Raw genomic sequence first — 24,521 nt, forward strand, 5'->3', positions numbered from 1 at the left:
GCATTTTTCCTACCACCACAACAATTTCCTCTTTGAGTGGGGGTTTGAGGTTGGGTTTTGAGGGGTTTTTTTGAGCCAAAATGTGCAAAAGGCAGAATTCATCACCCATCTTACTCATTTCATCCAGACAGGCCTAGTTTCCCTACTTGCCCTTTTTGGGCTATTAACCTCCCATTCTGTTGCCTTGTATTTATTGCACATGTTAGTAACATACCCAACCCTAATCCAGGCTAATTTAGTAAGTTTTGTGGACTTCTGTAAATGCTTTTTGGGGATGAGTAAGGCAGCAGAGCAACTGGTTTTGCAGTAGTAAGGTTTTAGCTAAAATCCACCGCATTCTCCCTGTGAAATTGCTGCAATGAACTGGTATTTGTCCAAGAAAATATTTAGTGAGAGTATCCTGGTCCACATTTAGCTCAGCACCACAAAGCCAAGTTTTTTCAGAAACATACAGGTACATGAAACATTTGTATTTATGTGAATGTGAACACTTCTCTATTGCTGGCATCTTCTCTTTCTACATGTTGACTTTCTCTTCATAGGTGCAGCTGTGTGTGCCTATTTTTCCTGTTTAAAAAAAAAAAAAGCCCTTACTACTTCATCTCAACAAAGTATTTTAGTGCATTTGAAAATATGGAGCATTAAAAATGGATTAACACAACAGATAACTGGTATCCGAGTATGCTTTCCTATCCATTACTCATGGAAGCTATGAGGGCCAACAGGGATGAAAGATAAAGTCATAATTAACCTGACATTAACCGCACTGCATTAGATATTACGTCTAGTAAATATCACCAAGCTTCCTCAGAAGAATTTGAACATCTTCAACACAAACACCGTACAGGGCATGGAGGCCAAGATCAAGCCTTCCCTGGCTGCAGATGCTGTTAACAGATCCAGAATGCCTCTGTGGTCGAGATAAATTAGCAGATTGCCATGGAACAAACACTTCTTTCTCTTATTGACAGAGGAACTCCCTTTGGTTTCTGATCTGAGTATCTTGCAACAAAGCTTCAACCCACAGTTGTTTTTTGTGATAAATCTAACAAGCCAGCAGGAAAGCAGGATGTGGCCAGAGAGGTGAGAGAGTGCAGTGTTTTTCAGAGCTGCATCTTAAATTACAGGATGATCATGAGAACCCTTAGTGTATTATTAATTACTCTAGCTATGTCTTCTAGTAATGAATAAAACTATCGATACATTTTATAAATGACACAAGTTTTGAATCCTGAAATATATTCTTTGCCTTCTTGGTGATCTATGATACATTATTTCCCCTCATTAAAAAAGCAGCCAACTCTGAAACTTGCCAGACAGAGAAACTGCGACAGAGGCAGGTCCTGTATCAGTTCATCTTCTTGAATAGCCTTCCATATGAATAAAGATGCAACATACAGTGCACAGTTTCATTACTTTATTTTTTTTTAAATCCTGTCAGAAATATAGCTGTGCATTAATTACAAAATATATTAAACAATCTCTCCATACTTTCAAGGGACCAGTACTTTCATTCTGTTCAAATGCAAACCAATACAAACCTTTAACACCAACCCCAGAACAATCTTTTGCATCCATCATCCATGTATTTGATGTAAAAGTGTCTCTAAATAAGAACAGAAAGGCCACCCTGATTTTATTTTATTAGCAAGTTTAATCCCTTGATAGCAAACATGATCAGGCACATTATGAGACTGCTTAAAAAAGCAAGTCTATACATCTCACATTATCTGAGCTCCCACATATACATTACATACCGACATTTTTAGTAAAATAATTTTCCCTGCCCTGCAGGGGAAGACATTCAGAGGCAAAAAGGAAACACATTTGCAATATATTATAATTGGAAAATCTGTGCCATAGCAGCTTTGCAAATACATATACTATGAGTAGCTGACTTAACACACGTTCAAGACAACAGAAATTTGGAAGATAAGAGAAGCTACGCCACTTTCTAAACCACCTTGAGGTCCAGTAACGCTGCAAAGCATCAAGAGTTACAGAACTGAAGAACCCCATCCCTGAAGAAATTAGACAGGAAACTGGTTAAATCCCCATGTTTCTTCATTTTTGTTTTAGAGATAACTCCCAACACTGCATGCCTTTCTGCTTCCATTTAAGTAGTTCTAGCAATTATACCTCAATCCACCATGGTAAAACTATTTCTCAAAAGAAAAGATCAGATTTGGAGGAAGGGGAAAAGAAAAGAGGCTGTTTCAGTGAAAATATATTTTCACCTAGAAACTGAATCTCTTTGTGGGTAACCTTAGAAAAGTTTGAAGACAAGATAATAGTCATGAAGACTATACATTGAGATGGTAACACTAAGTTATGCACGTAAGGTCTTCCATTAGCTGATCTTCTTTGTAAGAGCAAGCCCTGGAACTGCAGTTAAAATGAAGAGCAGCTTGGAAGGCGGGGGAAGAAAGAGAAAAACGCAACAAGTAGAAGAATAAACATTTCATTAACATCTGTAACTTTTCATGACAGTAAGATTTAACTGACGCTTAGCAAATTAGCTCTGAAAGTCTCTCTTACGTAAAACTCTGGCATTACAGTAATCTGGCATCACTCAGAGTTCTACTTGGTAATATTAAAATACAAACCCAGTAGAATAGCAGCAGTGAATAAAGCATTCATGTTACTGTGGCCAATACAGTATTATACATGCAGTAGCTTTCTATTCCCTGCTGGTCTGTGCTATTGTACAATATTAACCTGAATCATTTAAACTCCTGAACCTGGAGTTTCCTCCCAAGGCAGAGGTACACCAGTTCTAGCAGATAAGGCTCAAAGCAAAAATTCAGTTCATAATGCAAAGCTTCAAAAGGAAAGAAAGTATTAATGCGCTTAGTGGGTCTTGGGTATGAACTCATATTAGAACACAGGACATTTTTGTCTATGTGAACACAGGACTAGTAGTACATTTTTGTTACTATTGCTAAGGTTGAGAAAGAAATTGTGGCAGGAAGAAGCTCTCAACTAGAAGTGTTTCTTCTGCCCCCCCCCCCCCCAAAAAAAAAAAACAAAAGAATGTTTGTCTTTGAGCATCTTGGCAAAACCTGTCCTCTAAACACACCGAATAATACACTAAATAAGTCAACGACTGACTGCATTTACCATTAGCCAGGAAGTTCAAGTTTCAGTAGTGACAATACTCCATTGAACACAACCCCTCTTCAACTCACAGGCTCTATCTGCAAAATAAATTTTACTCATCGGGATATGATGAACAAAGTGGTAGGTTGGGTCCTAGAACTTTTAATCTCATGCAGGCAGGCAGAGTATCCTCCCAAATCAATATAGGATAGTAGTCTTTCATTAGCCTTGTATATATTAAGCATATGCACTTTCCCCACTGACGATCTCCATGGGATTTCTTTGATGAGACCAAAGATTTGGAATATTCTTCAGTATCTTTTAAATTGCAGTGTCTCAAGTCTTAAGATTGTTTCACTAGCTTGGAGAAATAATATACACGTGTGTATGTATGGATTAGTTCTTCCTTCAGTATCAGACTGCGTACTTAAGTTATGGAGTGAATAAAACTTTTTTCTTCCTTTTAAAGACAACACTCAAAACCTTATCAGCACCATGATACGTCAAAATTTGTAGCACCAGTGAACTACTCAGCTTTGACTGGTCAAAACTAACATTTATATGGCATACAAACAGAAAACAATAGTACACGCATCATTAGGAAGCTCATGAATTCTTGACATAGTGAATCTAGTGTTTAAATGAGTAACTATGGAAACCAGATTTTTTTCCTAACAGCAAACAGGATTGCAGTTTTTCCTCACACTAATTAATAGGCTTTTCTTTCCCTCTGAAGTGTTGAGGGTAGCCCAGCTCCTGTTGTCTAATGAGACAGGAAATACCCATGAGAGCTGGACACTGACATGGCCAAGCTGTCCACTGACAACTCACAGATGATGACACAGGTCATGCGTCACCCCTAACACCAAGAGATCACTCCAACAGATGCAGGTCACAAGTTCAGCTTTGGTACAAATACAGGTTTCAACAACAGTAATGCAAATTCTGCGTCACGCTATCTAGCTAGTACATACCTTTGCTCATGTATCCACTCACAACCCGAAAACTGTCCAGCGCGAGGAGGAGATCCCACCAATACAGAGGTATCTCGTTCAAACACTACATTTTTATCTCTCTGGTGATGGTGACTGACATTCTGGGCCCGGAGCATGCACACGCCAAAAGATTTATCAAAATAAAGAGAATTAGGGGCACTTTCAGATCACATTAGAAATATTTCTTCAGTGAACTCAGTTGAGTCATTTAGCCTTCTCCACAACACTACCACATCTCTTTCAGAAGTACTAGTATCAACTCTACATCGACGTGCAACTTCCTGAAGCTATCTCTGCAGGAGAGAAGGGTCAACGCATACCTCAACCCTAGGGCATGTGAGCAAAGTCTTTACCTGACTTCAGATTTCAAAAGCAGCATAGCAAATTCAAAATTATCGATAACTCAGTACAGGAACTGTCTCAACCTTCTCAAGCTCTGTGAAAAACAAACAGATAAACAAATGCTCATCTTTATTAATTTATCTACTTCCCTGCTACAGTATCTATTCCAAGGCACTGAGGCAAAAAGATTTACTTCTGACATGACTTAAGTTTTACCAAACTGAGATGCACAGGTACTTTGATAGGATTTTCCTGTAGGCAGTTAAATTTTGATCAACACCACTTCATTTATTTAGCTTGCTACAGGAGTAGCTTATTACTTTAATAGAGAACCATACCAAACACACCGTTTCAAACACGTGTTCAAACACGTGACCTTGTACAAGAAAAAAATCTATACCAGCAACAACAAAGTTCCGTGCAGGCGAAGATCAACTGTGTTGGCAACTATGACCTGTCACAAACACAGCCTATAAGGATGATGAGACGTGCTTGTAGTCTGTGGTGGAGGAGCACGACTAGTGGCTCCATTCCTCTTGTTAAGACTTACATAGCTCCATCAGTACTGCGAGCCTGAAATCCCTCCCTGCGGAGACTGTTTAAATCTAGACGTGTTAGAACTTCACAGCGCACCAGAAGGGTATCATCCTTTACGAAGGTTCTTTGTTTCAAGGTCTGAAGGTGCATGAAAGTCACGTAACCAAACCCTTTTGGATTGCGGTGAATTGTGGGTCTCTGGAAGGCTAGTAACTCTGGCTTGGCTTCCATTACTTCCTCATGATTTTGCCTCTCGGGGCCTTCTGATTGATCCAAAATAGAAAGTCGTATAGTGCCTTGGAAAGGCCACGGCAGATGGCTGTCATATTCTCCTTGCATAGTGTGGACAAACAGAGAGATAAAATTAGCACAACGCTGAGCGTTTGGTAACTGGATATGCAGGCGCAAGCACAGCTTGTAGCCAGGCTTCCCAGTGTAGAAGCCAGGACTGTGCATCACAACAGGCCTCTCTTCCTCCTGGGCTTTCTGAAGTCCACTGAAGTTCTCAATCTTCCAGATATAAATACCATTACACTGCTGTGCCTCCATTTCAACAATCTTGCCCTCCAGATTTCGGATGGTACGTTTGAGTTCTGCCATGTGGCTGTTCTGAGTCTCCATTTTAGCAATGAGTTCTCTGATTTGGTGATCTTGTCTTACTAGACGACCTTCCAACTGCTGAATAGTTTCTTTGAAGTTTTGAACCTCTGGATTACAATCATATGCGGCATGTGACACGGGTGAGAAGAGGGTAGGCTCAAAGGGTAGGCCGTTGATGAAGGGTACAGGATTGGTAGCAGTAACACTGATATTTTGAAAACTCTGAGCCATCATTCTCATGTGAACCTGAGTGAATTCCTGCATATGTCGTGCCAGTTCATTCCTCTGCATCTACAATTTAAGAGATGCGGCATTAGGAACACATCAAACATTACTTACAACCACATCTTAAACGTGGCTCTGAAGAAAAATCAAACAACTACTTGCTTCTGTTACGTGAGACAAACTGTGGGGGTGATGTGACAAAGTAGCACTCTACCAATGGAGGGTTCCAAACTTAAATCACTGTTATGACAAATGAAAAAATGCCAGTGGGAAAATACTGTTTAACTCAAAATAGTGACACGGTGAAAAAGTGTTAGTGATAAACATACATTTAGTATTTTTCCTGTGTTCTAAATCAGCATTGTATTCTCTTCATTGATTTGCTAAAATGCTCCACAGTACCAAATACAAAGGCGCATGAAAACTGATACAGAAATGAAGGGAAAAGATCCATTTTTACAAAGAGGTGTTAAACAACTAGAAATAAGACTATCCAAATTAAATAATTTTTGAATTTAATCAAATTTAAAGCACTGTCAGGTTTTCTTCATTGAACTCTTAAGAGCCATAACTGTATTTGGTCACAACTTTGGAAGAAACGCTAGAAGCTACTTTGCTAACATGAAAGCTGAGAAACATTCATGGATTAATAAAAGCAAGTTCATCAAGCAAATCACGCACAGAATTTCTTAAATTTGAAAAGGGCCTTTGAAAGGCAATGTATCAACATGTACTGTTTTAGAATGAAGACACCTCAAAACAGAAAAAAACCCCACACATCACTGAGGATTTGGGCTGGTGAATGAGACAATAGGAAAACACATTAAAAAACCCAACAAAAACACACAGAAGGTCTGCAATTCATGATTCTAATAAAAGGCTTACCTTTTCAGGACACCCAAAGGCACTGTAAAAACATGGCACTGGGGCAGTAGGACAATCATTGTCATAATGGTTAGGCATCTAAAACAAATCAGATTTGAAATTAACTTTTCCATTGAGAGTATTCTTTTAGAACACCCTAAATGTTATAAAACTCTGAATAGGTACCTGAAGTCAGTTCAGTTTATACCTATATGATTTCTCAAAGAAATATGGAAGCTTTGAACAAAAACGTTAGCTCATGATAAAAATTCTACATCCTCCTTGAATGTACTTTAATAACTCATTGCCTTTGTTCTTACATTATGCATCAGAAAACATTCGGGTTTTCCTGCTCGACCAAATGCCTTTTGTTTCTAGCCTCCACTCAAGGTAGATCACAGTCCATTTCCTTCTCTTCGGAAGCCCTGCTTGCGTATTGTTCAACTCAAAATAGTGACATGGTGAAAAAGTGTTAGTATTTTTTCTGTGTTCTAAATCAGAGTCGCATTGCATACTCGCTCTATCTCTCTTCATTATGCTCTTCCTCAAAAAGCTCAAGTTACTTCAATTTTCCTCATGGTCCATGGTTTCCTGACCCAATTATCTCACTGCCCTGGATCCTCCCTATCCATCCCCACCTCAAAAGCTGGACAACTTCAGCTGAGGCCTTACAAGCCCTAAACAGAGCAAAGAGAATTTTGGGTTTCACAGGCAAAATACCTGCTTATATAACCCAGTATGTCTGCCTTGTTTAAATATCATGATGAAGTAGAACACAAGCTTAATACAGGACAGCCATTAATTCTATACCACTACCTAGCTTAGCATTCCCTGCTCCCTGTTGTTGCAGTTCGTTATTCTACCTCACACAGATTTTTGCCTTTGTCATTACTGAACTCAATCCCGTTTTTCAGAGTGTTTCTCCAATTTGACAAGATCATTCTTTAACCCAGGTCACTAACATAGTTGCCATCCACTCAAACAGGGATAGGCTGCAAATTAAATAACATTTATAATTTTCCTGTCAATTAAGTTATTATTGAAGAGAAGAAACAGTAATGTCTATTACAATAGTAATGGACAAGCAGAATTTCAGCCAGCATCTACAGTTTGAGATTATTTATAGCTACTTTCCAACAGTGTCTTTTCAGTTATAAATACTCTCCCTCTCTGCCCAAATCAGAGCCTTGTCTTCTAATGTCAGCCATAATCACTGGCAGCTGCTTGGTATTTTTTAACCTCCCTTCAAGATCAAAAAAACAATGTGATTTGCAGCCAAAAATCCTAGAGGTTTACCAGACTGCAATTGCAAGCTGGAGCAGCATCTAAAAGAGTAGCACACCTTCACTGGACACAAACATTTTCAGAGAGAGACAGGTAGAGATTTTTTAGCTAGTAGACAAGCTGTTTCCTTTAAGTTTGATTTCAGATAAAAGAAGCAATGTAAATACAAAATGTCTGACCCAGATTAAACACAGCAAAAGGCAGTCTCTTACCTGCTCTCTGATGAGCACTGTGTTGCAATATTCACAAAATACATTGGCGAGCGGGCAAGTTTGGTCATGAAGCTTAGTTATCGAACAGAAGAGAAGAAAGAATCAATAGTTTCACTAATTAAAACAAGTGTTAATCACCTCAGATAAGGCACTCAAGTTTTATTTACATTTCAAGTTTTGCACTTAGCTTTATGCAACTGTGAACCAAAGACAATCCCCCCTACCCTGAATAGTAGGTTTTCTATAATTACTGTTATCCTGGGCTAATACAAGAGATTCATAAAGTTGCAGGTATATTATTTCCTAAAGCTCTTATGCTCCAAAGGAGCCTGAACTTATCCAAAAGTTTCTGAAATTCATGTTCAATTGTAGTGGAACTATATTAAAGGGGGTTTTTGCTATTTTTGGACTAGATGAGGTATTTTTGTTTGACAATTTACAATACATCATAAAATCAACAGCCCTTGAGATGAAACACAGCCATATATGGATAAAGCAATGGAAGCTCAAAAAGGAAAGGACTATCTTCAGCATCATGCAAGTTAAAAATGTGGCGCCAGGAGAAGAATTCAGAAATGATCTTGGCCTTGTGTGTTACCAGATATCCCCAAAAGACACACCTCCTGACACATCCTTTCTGCCAGGCATAAGAACTGTAAATATTGCTTTGTTTGTTACTCTGGCACTAGATACCAGACTCTCCGACGATAAGGCCAGATAATCAACGGTCTTTTCACACCACAGGGTTCCCAAGAAGTTTGTGTTTAAGCACAATCCTCTCCCCAGCATTTGCCTGTTCTAATGTCATGATTTTGTAGCTTCTCACCTGTGCAACACAAAGAGCTCTTCTAGACCAAGCCCCCTTTCTTTTTTTTTTTTCTTTTAAAAACTGATGTTCCATTTACAAGCAAACCCATGTGAATGAAGGTTGAAAAACTGAGACTCCTGCTAAGTACCTCTTTATCTTCATAGGCCATAGATGTGGCACAGTTTGGACAACAAACTTGACGCCTCAGACACTCCTGGGTCATGTGCTCTTTCAGATGATTCTTCTGGATGGCTCCTTGGCACTGCGGGCAGTCCACAGTGGAAAAATCACACTGCAACTGGTGGTCCTGAACAAGGACAAAAGAGGCATTTGATACTACGAACAGGTACTATCATCTCATCTGTTTTCAAAATAAAGCACAGTACAAGAGAAACAACTCGCAATCTTTCCTTCACGCAAGGAAATCCTTATACACTTACCCTGCCTTTGCCAATGGCCTCTTACTGTCCCATTACCAAGATCAGGACTTAATGTATTCAGAGCTTTAAGAGTGCTCTCATGTAAAAATTCAGTTGTTTATCCTTTTAACTTTGTATATTATTTTCAAAAATAATGATTTCAACTAATAATCCATATCCAATATGGATATATATCAAATGTCCAATCCATGCCCTGCTTTGAGGGAATATGAAACTGATTTTAGGGAACTCGTGTGAAGTACAGATACAGCTGGTCAAAAGACAAAGTGAAAAATCCTAAACAGAAAGCTGCATTAGTACAATTCTCACACACGACCATGTTCACTTGAGAATCACCTAATTACAGTTAAAGACTCATCAAAAAAGAATATGCGTAGCTCTAGTCTTGAGTGAACAATGCACTAAATCAGCATAAACATGTATCAGGTATGACTATGTATGTTAAATTTTTTTTAAAAAAATTTATTTGTCCATGAAAACAGTATTTTCCATATTTTCAAAATTAATTCTCACCTCCAAATGCCTCAGCTCCATCTTCATACTGCAGCCCTTGTTGGGACACTTAACCATTAATGAAAGGATTTCTCGTTTAGCGAAGTTGTCCGGGAAAAGTTGATTTTCGAGCAGAATTTCATTATCTACTGGACATTTGTGACCTGCATCTCTACAACACAGAAAAGAAAGGAAAAAGAGTGTCCAAATTTCCTTTGCCCTTCATTTAAAATAGTTTTACACCGGCAAGACATTAGTGGCCAAATTATAACACACTAAGACAGTCTTTGTAAACAATGGCATTTCTGTGGCAATTACCAGGAAGTATGCACTGCACATCAGAGAAACTGAAATACCAAGTTTCACTGAAGAGGCATGAGTGGGATCACAGCATTTTTCTAACTCGATAGTTTTTATCTGGACAACTGCTATGATAGATACTCTGGTAATAAACTTGAGGAGGATGTAAAGAAACTAAGAACTTGCGGTCCTGTTTTTATAAGTACCTCACATAGCTCAAACATCAAAGAATATTTCACATACTATTTCAAAACAATACTCTAAAGATTCTTAGACCTTATCTCCTTTCTTTCTCACTTTATAAACAGTCAAGGTGATCATAGCTGAGAGAAAAAGCAAAGACGTCTTTTTTTCCAGTTTATCTTAACCTGCTTGGCATTATTTTTCATATAGCTCATTTCCCCGCTTTTGTTGTTCAACCAATCATTTGATCAGTTGGTCATCCTTCAACCTGTTCATTTAAACAGGAAAGAAGGGTGAAAAAACTCCACACACAACACTGGATTTGGAACAAGGTGTTGTATCTGAAGCTATTTTAACAGCAAACAGACCAGAAGTCAGCGCTAACTGGTGCAAGTTTGAAGTCTGATGGTGGAACACTGGTGTATGCAACTTGCACAAGAGAACAGATAGCCTGTTCCACTTTGTCAGGTTCTGTCTACCTGCATTTAAACACAAGAATCATTAGAAATGGAGTTAAAAAGAGATCACTTCCACCAAATTTTCCTTTAAAAAATTATCTAGTATCAGCTCACTTCTGGAAGCAGTAGGTCAATACACCTATTCATAATTAAGTAATAGAGTTAAAGGCATGAGGGATCAAAGCTTCTGAGCTGAAGTGCTAATGGAAACAGTAATAAAATGGAAAAATACATGGGGTGGAAAAATGTCAGAGCGCCCTTGTGGTGCAAAGATCAAAGGCCTGATCATTGTCAGTGCCTGCAAGCACGAGGGGAAGTAGAACCTAGTGGGCTATGGAGACCAGGAGGGAATTTGTGTTCTTTGTTGGAAAAGGAAATAATTGCTCAGCAACTCCTTCATCAGCCACATTGCTAGAGGAAGCGAGGGTAAAGTTGAGACTTCAAAAAGAGACAAGGAACTTCCCTTCCTAGGTTTTGCTTGCAAGAGCTAGCTTGCCACAAGTCTGATAGTCATACTCCTAAACAAGTGGAAAAAAGAAAATATCTAGCGTGCCATTTTGTTTCATAGTTCCCTGAGCTGTGATCAGTTGCTAATCTTTGTCGCAACCCAGAAACGTTCCCTCGCTTGCAGGCAATCTAAAGGAAATCAGTTTTCACAGGTATAACTTGGTTATAAATACCCTGCTCAGTGAAGTTTAATGATAGTTCAGCAGGCCTGCTGATAAGCCAGCAGCCTTATTTCTACACAGAAAAACTAATCATGTGTAACAACAGCAAACAACAGATTAATTTTAGATAATGACTCCTAGATTCCCCAGTTTAAATAACCAGCAGACAAAGGGTAAAATAAGAATGAATGGCAATTTTCCAATGGAAAGGGCAGCAACTTGCTGTAGTATACTAAACAGGCTGCTTAGATTCGTCTACAGACAAAGCTATTGCTATACATCTCCTATGACAGAATTGAGTTTATGCACCTCAGTTCTAATCTACATTACAGTGGAGGCTTTCCTACGCTGGAATTATCACCTTGGACTGTGCCACCCACAACAGTACCTGTGAAACAATAATCATCTGCTACAAAGTACAATGAATATTCCTGTAATTGCCCTGGAAATTAAAATACAGGTATGAAGAGTCAAGCCAGAACAATTTCATTTGACGAAAAAGCCTGCTGTGATTTTCACAACTGAGCTGTTTAGCCTAGAAGCTGAAGCAGGCGGCATACACGTTAGCAGCAGCCACGCTGGCTGTCTGATGAACTGCTGGCAGCCAAAGCTTTCTCTCCTGCCCCTTGTCAGCTCATAATTCTGCTTTTTCAATAAAACAGGTTCTGATATTTGATGAGCTCTAGGACAAGCCCCAAGTCAGCTTTGACCTAAGTTATAGGAGAAGAAAGACTAGTGTGAAATTTAATTAGCTACTGCATCTGAACTTAGTTCTTCTAAAATTTCTAATCGAGTACTTCGCAGACAGTAACATTATTTATTTAATTATTTAAATAATAAACTATTATTTGTAGTTACTTCGGTAGATAAGCTTCTTCACTACCATGATTCAAAGCACTTCAGCCACCTTTATTTAAAGATGCCAAGACTTTGAGAGGCAAACATTTACTGTGATCAAATCCATCACGTCCCTCACATTGTAAGATTTAAGACTTCAGTCTTTAAAAGCTTTTTAAAAAAAATCTTTCTAGTTGCAGCCACAGCTTCTTCAACATGGACAACTACAATAGTTTGTGCAAGTCACAAGGAGCAATTACTTAAAAACTGCTTGTCCGTCCTCTATCATTCAAATCCCTTAATCTCTGTGTTCCCTTGAGCTACACAGTGGGGAAATGAGGAATAAACAGGAGCAATTTTTTCCTGATCAAATAAAGGCTGTGACAATCACTTTATGAAAAACACAGTACTTGAAGAACGTAAAAATCACTTTCCATTTTCATTTTAGTTCTGCAGAAGCTTCTCAATAACATCAGTCAATACGGTACTGCAGACATTACATACTCCAAATCAATACTGTACTGTAGACACTACATACTCCAAAACAATAGCTTGACCCATGAATCCCAATTAAGCATGCAATTCAGCCCTTCAGGGATTCAGAGAGGTCTGGCACTGTAAACTGTCTGCTCTGCTTTCACAAGCATTCACTCAAACTGCACTCCAAATACAGATCGCAGTTGGCAATGAGGGTAAACGTTTACTATCAGTGAAACATCTGAAATATCACAGTGATGATCTGTGGTCTCCAAGATGAAAGATTCTTTCCACCTGTGTTTAGTATTCACTGAAACAGTTAACACTATCTATAGAAACAAAGTAAAATAGGGAAAGGGCGTAAATGCAGTAAAAGCTTCTGGTCATTGAAACTGTTTGCAGACCTAAAACTCTGAGCAGAGCAAATGCTCTGTTAATTTAAAAAGGAAGAGAAACCATTTCCCATGCCTGAGGTTTAAGAAGGAAGTTTCTCTACCTGCTATGAGACGTTTTCTGAGCATGGGTTCACTGCAGTTCCTCACGTAGTCCTGTGGTAAAGTCTAACCAATGACCATCAGCAGAAGGATTAGAAAACAAGATCGCCTTAACTGTTAGGGATCTGAAAGACTGGAATTGAGACATCTATTTTTGATAATTCTAAGTTTAATCATTTTCCCCTCAGTTTTTAACCTAGGAATTCTGTTGTCTTTGAAGTGACTGGTGAGTAGACACGTCTAAAGCTCAGTATACTTATGTACTGACTAATTCACCTTCAGGATTTATAGACATTGTACTCCCATGTAAAGATTTAAGATGAAGGTTTAAAGATTTCTTTCTTCCAGAAATATCCAAGTTAAAGAAGAGTATAAAAACTGCTACTGCCAACAAATAGAGGAAGCTCAGAGAGAGCAAGTAAGGAATTCCAAAATGCAATGGCATTTATTAGTACAAACATCTAATTCAGGGCTTACAAGCATGCATGATATCATGTACACTGACCACTTGAAAGAATTTAGGTCAGAATGTGCAAAACAAAGGGCAGAAAGCGAAGCCAACTGCTTGTGCCAAGGGAACTGGATTTCAGCCAAAGCTGACAGGTTCAGGTTGGGGTTTTTTTGCCTTCTTCTATGCATCCGGGTGATGTGACTACCTTCGAGTGATACAGTTGGGTAAGGCCTGATGTACTTTCCTTGCAGAAGTAGGAACACAGTGAACAAGGTAAAGGACTAAGGGAGCAGGGTGATCTCATGGTATGCTTTGTGGAGAACTGAGTATCTCTCAGCTTCCTCTGCAGAATCCACAGGTGAGTCACTTTTCATGGGTGAACACTGGTGGTATTCTGCATTTTCTGGATGACAGTTCGCATCTATTTCTCAGAAATACTGCTGAAACTGATGTTAATGAGAACTGCGCTGTGAAGACACACAATAAATTTCTGGGCTTGCTAGAAAGGCAAATAGCCTGCTCTTTTGCTATCGTAAGTAGGGAATGCAAAATTGTCTTCATACTCCAACATTGCCCTCCTAAATCTAAAAGAGATGCCACGAAGAAATACAGCAGCATCAGATGCGACAGAAGCTAGAGAGAAGCCTGCAAAACCCACAGAATTACTGCTTTTAGTGAACATTGTTGCCAGCATACTATTCATTTAGTGAGTTACAAATGATGGCCCGTGGAGAGAAAGAAATGGAATAGAACTATGGATAAATGGTATGGAAAACCAATTAAGAAAGCACCATCCATTTTGCATGCTAAAAATAAATGCTTGGGAAAAACAACGTTGTATGGTAACACTGAAGACAGTTTGATGATCTCTACACAAAGGCACTCAAAGTAAGGTTGGAAATTAACCAATTCTATATGTGGGTCACACAGAATTAAATATTTAGATTCCTACCAAACTACTGTGATAGTTGAGTTGCACAAGCAACTGATAAGAGAAAAATCAGGCTTATGCCAAGAAGGAAAAAAACCTTACAGCATAATATCTAGCCTTCTATCAACGTGTTCCAATACTCCCTGACACGTGTGGGACACTGATGACTGTATTCCAGGTTTGAGGGAAGTACACTCTACCAGTGTACTTTCTGCCCTTCTTTGCTCTTTCAATCATTCATTTTTATGAGCCTGGCCTGTTCTTGCCTTCATATCTCATTCCCACTTCCCCATATGCCACCTAGTTTTCTTTCTCAACATTTTTTTTTGACGCTGTTCCCTCACCACATTCTCTCTTTCAGCTCAACAAGGAAGCAGCTGATTTCAAGTGAAGAACTGAAAGCAGGAATTGCTGTATCTGCACCAAGAAACCACACCGCCTGTAGTTATCAATGGAAAAAATCATAGTGAAAAGACAGGTTTTATAATCCTGGGCTGAACATGGAATTTATTTGGAGGATTTGGCTACTTTAAAAAAATTATTATTTAATGTTTACTCATTCAAAGTTTTAGATTCATAACCTGGGTAAATTTGCATAAATGTTCAAAATATCTAAAGCTCATGCAACCTCCAAACTCACAACATTTTGGCCATACATGGTGTTTATTAGAAAGCATCTTTAATGAACTGTAAATTCCAAGAGTTCTATTAGCACTTACTAGTAATGCACCTTAAGCAGTTCTATTCGGTTTATATCGCCCTTAAACTGCTCTGTACTGGTAAGTGAATTTCTTCCTAAAAACAACTTCTGTAAATTTTCCTTTACCTTATTGATTTGACAATGCAGCCTTTACAGAAACGGTGTCCACATGGTGTCTGCACTGCTTCCCGAAGAGCCATCAAACAGATTGGACACTCATATTTACTTTCCAAGGGCGGATCAAACTCCACATCGTATCCTTGTGTTTCCTCTGTGAAAGAGCTCGAGGGGTTTCCAGTCCCACTGCCGACGCTCACGCTGTCCTCTTTGGTTCCAGCGCTGCAGGCACTGGCCATGGCTGCGCAGCAGCCGCTTTCCACGTCTCGGGCTCCACAAATGTTATCACTATATAACAAGCTCATAGTAGCTAATCAAGTGCTACACAGGAACACTCTGCAAGGCAATAAAAAGATGTGTTAATTTAAAATATTCCAAACCCTTCCTTTTCAGTCAAGAACAAATTTTATTTCTGGCCAGAAACACTGGAACAGCAGCGCAGATTTGGTTCTACTCAAAATCACTCGTTTTGTTTTGTCCCAGGTTCTGTTATCTATCTTTTTTACTTACCTTGTGATATATAGGAAAGCACACTGCATCCTGTCAGTCTAGTTCAAACACAAACACACACACTTTCTGTAATCTCTTTCATCTACCTCATTTCTGTAAAAAGAGAATAGCCTTTCTCCTTGCTGTTTACTGAAAATGCCTCTTTACCCTTTCAGTATTATGTACTTCTAAAGCATTCAAACATAATTTGCTTGAAAAATGCTGCACCAAGCGTTATTGGATGATAATAGCTCAATTCCATATTTTCCTTGCAGTGAATAAATGTTATTTAACATTTTATTAACCAAGCAGATGCGGTGCTGCAAATGAAATTCAAATATACAGCACTGCTGATAACATTTTAAAACTGCCAACAGGACTTTAAATTGAGTAAGAAGCTACATATGAGATAAAACTAATACCTGCACAGCTCAAAAGCTATCTACAAACTACTAGTACTCGGAGTTCTTGCTCTCCTTCCCTTCCTCCAGTATAGGTGGCAGGGAGGACAAGGTACATGACTGTAAGAACGGAAGATAAAAGTCACATTTTCCTCAGCAGTGGTGAATGGCATTGGAAAGCCTGCTTTTAAAATACTGCTCAGGAATCAGGCTGAACTCAGAGGTATGAAATTAAAAAATGCTGTTGTCCCCAGACTGCCAACGTTTCTACACCAAATAATTTTCAAGAAAGGTCTAAACAACAAATATAAATTCCAGAAGTCCAAAGTTTTCCTCTCCCTCCATTTTTTTAATGGTTGCAACCATTTTCGTAGAATCCTATTGTGGTTAAGTTTTCTATAAATGACATTTCTTTGAAACACAGAGGTCATCACCAGGTGCAAGGCAGTAGGAGTAGGCTGAGGGTTACAGAGCCTGGCATGCAAAACAAGCCCACTAAACCCAGATCTCATCTTGTTTTGCACAGCAATATAGGCAAAGGCCTCTTGCAGTGCTCACCTACTGCATTCACTGTAATACCATTACATTATTTAAAGCATATTAGGGATGGAAATCTAAGGATTAATCAAGAATTGAACTGTAAGGATTGTTGATCTGCATCGCTATTGTGCTTTTACCTGCCTTTATCTGAATTTGAACATCACAGATCATTTTAACAAAACGTTCATGGATAGGAGGATATACAGGTAGTACGATATTATTTGGGTGCTTATTACATGACACCTGAAGATTACAACAGAAATACTAATCACACAAAGCCTCAACTAGCATGTACTGCGAACAAATTCTGAACACACGCAACATTACAGAAATGTGTTTTAGGCTACCTTCATGATAAACAGTCAGCAATACTGCCCATGCTAACAGTGTGCGAGCTATTTTTTTTCCTGTTATCCAGACCAATAAAACCCCAAGACCAACAGATCTACCAAACAAAACAAAACAGGCAAACCCATATCTAGGTCAGTTACAGTCAGAATCAAAACAAAACTTTTATTCCATTGTGTAAATATGTGACTTGCCATTTTGTTGAGGTACACAGAGGTATGAGAAGTACCTGAAGAGCAGCGCTCCTGACATTTCCAAAATACCATTAAAGTACAGAGTCTCAAAGCACAGTCTGACAGTTTAGAGCTGTACTGAACTGGTTGGCAATTCTCATTTTAGGCACAAATAACTTGGTAGCAGAGCTGCCAGACCTACATCCAAGGAGCAATGTTTACTTCTGTACCTGTTCTCTGCCCTCATATATTATCCCTGCACATTATCTACCATAACAAGCTTTATAATCAAGGCTCCTAAACACAACAGCAATGCAAACTAAACACCAAGTAAATTCTCAGCAGTTACTTCAGGTGTATCCAATGACGATAAATTTAATTCCATGGAACAGAGCAGCTCCCCCAGTGACTTAGAATGGAAGCAGAAGAATCAATGCTTAGAAAGATGCTCTGTGACAGAAACACCACCATCTCTTTTTTTTTTTTAAGATTTTTTTTAGAATGTTAGGTCTCTTTTCTCTTGAGAAAAAACCAAACTTGTTTCCATTGTCAAGCTAACATAACTTTTACTGAACAGCTGCTGCAGAGGATGATTAGTCCACAGACCATGTTTCACCAAAAAATAAAAAAAAATTTTAAAAATCACAGGAACTAAATTGGGTCAATGGAGTGGGAAGACTGAAAACTTCACATTATTCTAAGCCACAAGCATATATTTAGCGAGACTAAGAAAGGGAGGAGGAACATATATCTCTAGCAATGTCACAAAGGGATTCAGGAAGTCACAAGGAGGAAAATATAATAGCTTTACCCAAATTCAGCTGTCACGTTAATTGCAAAGAAGTGTGCGACTTCCCTTGGGCTGTTCCTAGGAAAAAAACCATACTATTTGAAATATTGTTCTTATAAGGGAGAAAACAAGATCTGACTCAGTATAATCTTGAGACTTGAACACTGTAGATTTAAGTGCTGTGCAAGTGGTGTTCTCTTTGTCCATTTAAATTTTTTCTATGTACATATCAGGTATGTACATTCAGTTTGTGTACAGATATATCAGGTATGTACATTCAGTTTACAGAAACAAAAATCCTCTACCAGAATCATTTTAGTGAGTCACTGCAACCAGTCAACATCCCAGTCTCACACAAAAATCCCCTTATTCAGTGATTCCACTCCCACATGGAGCTTTTTGTCTGCATATGACCAAGAAGTTAATAAAAAAAGTGCAAGTATCATTGACTCCTCTTTTTTAAATAGGAAATTCAGGCACAAAGAGGCAATTAAACAAGGTGATTAAGAGCCAGATTTTAAACTTTGTTCATGTTTTATATGATAGAATTTCTCCTACTACTCATATCCATTTCACCTTCTCTGTGAGGAAAATCCTCCTTCGTCCACATGTATTTATAGGTCTGGGGCAAAGCACAATTTAAAAAAAAACCCACCAACCCACACTGCTGTTGCTCAGACCATTAACTGAGGCCAGATTACTCCATCACAGTTTAAAACAGTTCCTCTACAAGCTGTAACTACTGTAGCAGGCATTAGTTCTGTTTCTTGTGGCATTTATTTCACTCTTCAGGAGTAGGAACACAGATTCAATCTGCTTGAACAGAGCAATGCTATAGCAAAACCAATTAGAGAAGAGTATACTTTGAATGTTGATGACAGGTCTTTCCCCTGATGAAAGTGGAGTGATTCATGAGCCTACTGTAGCAGCTTTGCATGTTCCTCCCCTGGGGAATTTACAAAATTTTCAGATGAGGATGGATTTTAAAACCCAAACCAGTGTATATCCCAAAATTCACATCAAATTGCTACCCTTTCTTTTTGATTACAAAATAATTACCAGTGAAATAAAACCTAACACACATTCCACCAAAACTGGATTGGTTTTTCTTCCTGTTGATAATAGTTGTTATTCTTCCTCTGTGCTGAACAAAACTGAGTCAAATACAAGTACTGAATCAAATACAAGCAAATATTAATTTATAATACCTTGTCTACACCACAGTGTTTAGAATTTATCCATTTTTGGGGACATTTAATACATTAAACACTTTGGTAGCCTGCTCTATGACCTTTTTTGTTTGGACAACATCCAACCTTCAGACAGAGGAACAACTGAAATTAAAGTGGATCATTACATGGTAATTTTTGTTTTTGCTAGTGTGAAGTTTGAGGCAGAGAAAGCCTTAAAACAATGTTTAGTAATGTACTGAAATGCCTTTTCTAGAGCTAGGAAGTCCTTTCAGACTTGCTGAATAGGTAAGTTAATGGGTTTTAGCTTGTACACATGAGGTACCTGAAGTCCCTGGGCCAGCAAAGTTTGATTTCTCTCTTTGCGGCAACAGCTGTATATTTTAATGACAGAAAGGAAGGTGCTTTCCAGGCCAAACGGTAATGGACAAAATTTGTTTGATCATTATTCGTGCTAGAGAAATCCGGAATGCCCTAAGGATCAAACCTTCATGCCCCGGAAAAGACACAGTTAAGATCATAGGGAGTCCCCACGCTAAATGGTGTCGAAACCTTTCTTCAGTGAGTAACCTGTGCTATGTTCTATTTACACCGTTGCATTACAAAGCGATTAGGTTGATCTGAGATAGTACAGTCAGACCAGAAGAGCAAACTCCTGCAAGAATAATGTACCTTATGACTGACAAAACTAATTTCAAAATAGAATCAAAAACCATCCATATTTCAAATGAATGCACGTAACAAAACTCAGCACTTTGATTTGCAAAGTCCCATAGTATAATGGAATTCAGGCAGGACTTTTACAGATTTTCATGCTCCAAAGAGTCACAGAATTAATTCAGAAACTTCTCTAAATCAAAATATATTACTGGTACCAGAAGATATCGTCAGATTGCCTGGAAAATTACACTATGAGTAATCGGGAAGAAATAAAAGTAGGCATTGTATCCTATTTACACAGAAATATCAAACCATATCTATGAGCACTTGGCAAAGGTGAAGGAACACTGTACAGGGAGTGTATCAGTCACCATGAAAAAGACATTTTAAAATATTAATCAGTAAGTATTGAATACAACTAATTTCCACATGCCTTTTCCTAGAATATTCACACTGAGTAGCCATATAAATAAGGAAATCAATAAAGAAGACTATTACAAATCTCTCTTCTTTCTCGAAGTTCACAAACATAATTAATCTGCTTGCAGCCTGGTCAGCCCACAGCCAGCAAGAGAAATGCCTCCGATGTTGCACAGAAAGAGAAGCTGGCCAAACTTTTCTCTTTTCTTCTGCCTCACTGAGAATATATGTCTTGTACATATAGATTTCTGGGTCATGAGACTGACAGACCAGTGGAATGACTCTGGATAATTTGTTTGTGAAGCAATACTTGCAACACTTATTCCCAGGCATATTTATCAATGGTCTACTGACAACTGATAAGCACTCTGTGTTTGCATTATGAGGTCTGTAACTATCATTACTGCGGCCTCATCCAAGCAGAACATATTAAATGATGCAAGTTCCTTTTAATTAATACCTATAAAACACTTTCATTTCAAAACTATCAAATGGCTAGACAAGCCAAAGCAATAGGAGATTCAGGTAGAACTCAGAACTGCAAAACCCAAACTCTGGTTCCTTGTAAAAGCCTGCAAGCACGTTGCAAACATTTTGTTGAGAGATCGACTTTTTTTTTTTAATAGCAGTTATCTTTTGGATAACCACTAACCATTTTAACATGTGAACCTGAAGACTTAAAATAAGAGTTTTTGTTTGAGGAAAATACAATCGAACAACAACATTAAAAGCTCATTAGGCACTATCAAGAGCTCCTGCCACTGGAGCAGAGCAGCCTGTGGGGGTTTCTGAAGCTTTCCAGCTGAGTGTCTTTGCTTGAAGAGAATGCTGTCAGGCTTTAATCACATATGTATTTTTATGCTTAAGTGTTACTTAGGAGACTAGATGGTGGCATGCTCTCAGTTAGGTTCATATTTTATCCTACTTCAGTACGTCAAAACAAATTTAATTTTAGTGAGCAGTGGAAGTGCACTATACTGTATTTAACACCAAAATATTCCATGGGTTTTTCCATATTCAAAAAAAAAAAACCCAAACCAAACCAACCCCCCCCCAAACTTTCTTCAATTTATTAACTTCTACAGACCTTTCACTGAGAATTGTTCAGATTAACAAATACAAGTCAAGAGTTGTTAGTGAGAAGAACAATACTATTTAATTCTTTATTTTGGGAGAAACTCTGCTCTCTTTGCCCTCTGCTCTCCCCCTGCACACTGAGAACACTCTGAGATATGCACTGTGCCTTTCTATGTCCCTCAGTAGATCTGCAGAGAATTTAAGATGCTGCCATAATGGGGACATAGTAAACATCAGGACAGAAAGCACTTCAAAAAGAAGCATGGAGAAGTCTGGCTATGAACAAACGTCATTTCCACAAGGCACAGTCTCCTGGATAGATTTAATTACAGTCTACTTCAACAAGCATTAAGCTTGTATCTGGCCTTAGTAAAACGATTTGAGAGCCTGGGAAAAGAAACAGTGAATTAAACACACATTCCGAAACAACTACAACATTTCCCCTTTTCACCCTACCTTGTGTTTATTTTCATTTTCTTTTTGACATGCTTTATGCCCAGAATCTTTGTTAATTTTCACAGTCTAGATCTAAAACTTTTTAATGTTTAGCTAATTCGTGCTACTGAGATATAAAAGTTACTGTTCTTAACATATGAAACCCATGAAAGTTAAAGTGAAGAAAAAGCATGTTCACCTCAGACATTTTTTTCATTCTTAAGTACTATCATCATAAGTATCTATTGTCTTTTTAAATATAGTGGCATATTTTTAAAAATAGAAAGCACTATTGAAGTGATGCAGTACTACAAAACTTAAGTAGCCATTTATTTCTCAACAACTTCTCATTCAACAGAGCCTGACTGAGCTCCACAAATCTTTAGCTGCTGGGAAAAGCTGAAGGTAATGTGGAACATGCAGAAGAATTTTGCTCAAAGTGATATCTGCCATGAAAATAATCAAAGTGCCTTTATCAACATACTGCTGTGACCCTTCTTCCTTCTGATGCTAGTGGGACTAGTTTCACGGCCCTTTCACATTACGGAAAGACAAAGCAGTTTGCTTGCAAGTGTTCACGCAGTTGGTGAACACGGTAAAAAGCACTGGAGATGTTAAACAAGCTGCTAGTGCAGTGCGTAACTCTGCCTCCTGGTTCCTTTTCCTGCCTCTTCCTCACCGAAAGCTTTAAATCAATACTTTGTTAATCATTCTGTCAATGGTATCCAAGACACAACAAAATCCAGGTAGCTCCGCAGAGCTTGTCAGAGGCAAACACAAGAGAAATACTTCTGCCTTGCTTTAACTACTGGGTATAAGGGATATAATTAATTTCCTCCCACCTACAGCTGAAATTTCCGTTTAAGTGTGAAAAGACTCAGTGTGACCTATCTGAAACAGATGAAATCGATGGAAAGTGCTACTGAAGTCACAACTTATTACTCGTGTTAATAAATTTACCACAAATATTAAGTACCGCCAGTCTCGACTAGAAAATAGATCTATCGGGTGTAGAGCAGCAGCCTCTCTTGCACGTTATCCTTACAGACCTTGAGCACGTTCCCGAAGAATTTATGGAGTGTCTCCATTTCACCGCGGGACAAACAGCGCCCGCTTTTTCGGTGAGGCCCCGGGGCTGCACCCGGGGACAGCCGAGAGGGACGAGGAGGCCGCTGGGGCCCCGCTCCCGCCCTCCGGGGCAGCGCCGGGCCGCGGCCGGTTCCCGGGGCCCCCCGCGCCTCGGCTGCCCGCGCACTTTCAGTTTCGGCGCAGCGCGGGCTGCTGCGCCCCGGCCCGCCGCGCCCCGGCCCGTCTCACCGCCTCCCGCCCCGCCGAGCCCCCGCCACGACGCGGGCGCCCGCCCAGCCGCCGAGCCCCGCTCCCGGGGAAACGGCCGCACGGCTGCGCGCCGACCCCCGCCGCCGGGAGAGCGGCCGCGCTCCCGAGGCAGCAGCCCCGGCCCGCGAGGGAAAACGCGCCAGCGGGACCCTCCCTTACCGGAGTCCGGCGCCCCCGGCCCCCGCCGCGGCCCGCCCGGCCCTCACTCGCCGCCGCCCCGCGGCCCCGCCGGCCGCCGCTTCCGCCTTCTGCTCGGGGAGGCACCGGGGCGGCGGCGGCCCGCAACAAGCGCGGCGCTCCGAGCGCGCCGCCGCACCGCCCCCTGCCGGCGCGGAGGACACACGGCGCCGGGCCGGGCCGCAGGGCCGGGAGGCTCCGGCGGGCGGCGGAGGGCTTCCCCTCGGGAACCGGCGCCCCGGAGCGGGCAGCCTCTGCGGAAATAGGAGTGAAGCTGTCATTCTTTTCCTTTTTTTTTTTTTTTTTTTTGAAAACCCACCAGTATTCCCTCAGCTCCCTCGGGAGCGCTCTGAAAAAGTCCTGAAAAATTCGAAGCTGCCTGAGGGGTGTTCGATCAGGTGTTCGAAGCTGAGGGGTCGGCTTAGGATTCGCAAAAAAAACCACAAAAACCTAAACCATTTCTCAATGTAAAATTCTTAATAGAAGTAATTTTCTGTCTCAACCTCATCTGGCCCAAGGGGACTCCTGCGCTGCGGCCTACCTCGGCCAGGGCAAGCGCCAGGGCTCGCCTTTCCCGGCGGCTGGTGACAACCAGCAGCTTTAAGGAAGTGAAAAACCGGGACAGTGCAAACATAAAGACAACTTCGTTTCCTCAAAATTGAACAAGGCGAATTTTGTTGTTTGCATCAGTGAGTTTTCTTGGTAAGAATCTCTGACTCAGACTTATTAAATCCAACAAACCCTTCTGTTCCCAGCATTTGGGGGATTGTGGGGCCACAGCTTCCCAGTAGATTTCCAGCGTCTCAGGCCCCTCTCCCTGGGAGCTGGAAACCAGGGGCTGGTGCCATCAGAAACCAGGGGCTGGTGCCTTCAGAAACCAGGGGCTGGTGCCATCGCTAAACTGCCTGTCCCCTCCGAGTGCTGAGCTCCCCGGTGCAGGCAGCGTGCTGCTTCGGGAGCAAAGGGGCA

At 40.1% G+C, this 24,521-nt stretch overlaps 1 protein-coding gene across 2 annotated transcripts; it reads right to left on the reverse strand.

The window, feature by feature from the left end:
- Window positions 1–1,403: 1,403 nt before the first annotated feature.
- On the reverse strand, window positions 1,404–23,612 carry TRAF6 (TNF receptor associated factor 6). Of its 2 annotated transcripts, XM_074909362.1 has the most exons (8): window positions 23,535–23,612; window positions 15,524–15,850; window positions 9,920–10,070; window positions 9,115–9,273; window positions 8,159–8,230; window positions 6,684–6,761; window positions 5,744–5,864; window positions 1,404–5,680 (listed from the first exon to the last, which is right to left on the reverse strand). In XM_074909362.1, the coding sequence occupies exons 2-8, from the start codon at window positions 15,817–15,819 to the stop codon at window positions 4,983–4,985; spliced, it is 1,575 nt and encodes a 524-aa protein (XP_074765463.1). In that variant the 5' UTR covers window positions 15,820–15,850; window positions 23,535–23,612; the 3' UTR covers window positions 1,404–4,982. The 2 variants fall into 2 exon arrangements, with proteins under 2 accessions (XP_074765463.1, XP_074765462.1); XM_074909361.1 differs by having other exon boundaries at window positions 1,404–5,864.
- Between the last annotated feature and the right edge of the window lie 909 nt (window positions 23,613–24,521).

This window comes from Athene noctua, chromosome 6 (assembly GCF_965140245.1).
Source record: "Athene noctua chromosome 6, bAthNoc1.hap1.1, whole genome shotgun sequence".
In the NCBI taxonomy this organism is placed as follows: domain Eukaryota; kingdom Metazoa; phylum Chordata; class Aves; order Strigiformes; family Strigidae; genus Athene; species Athene noctua.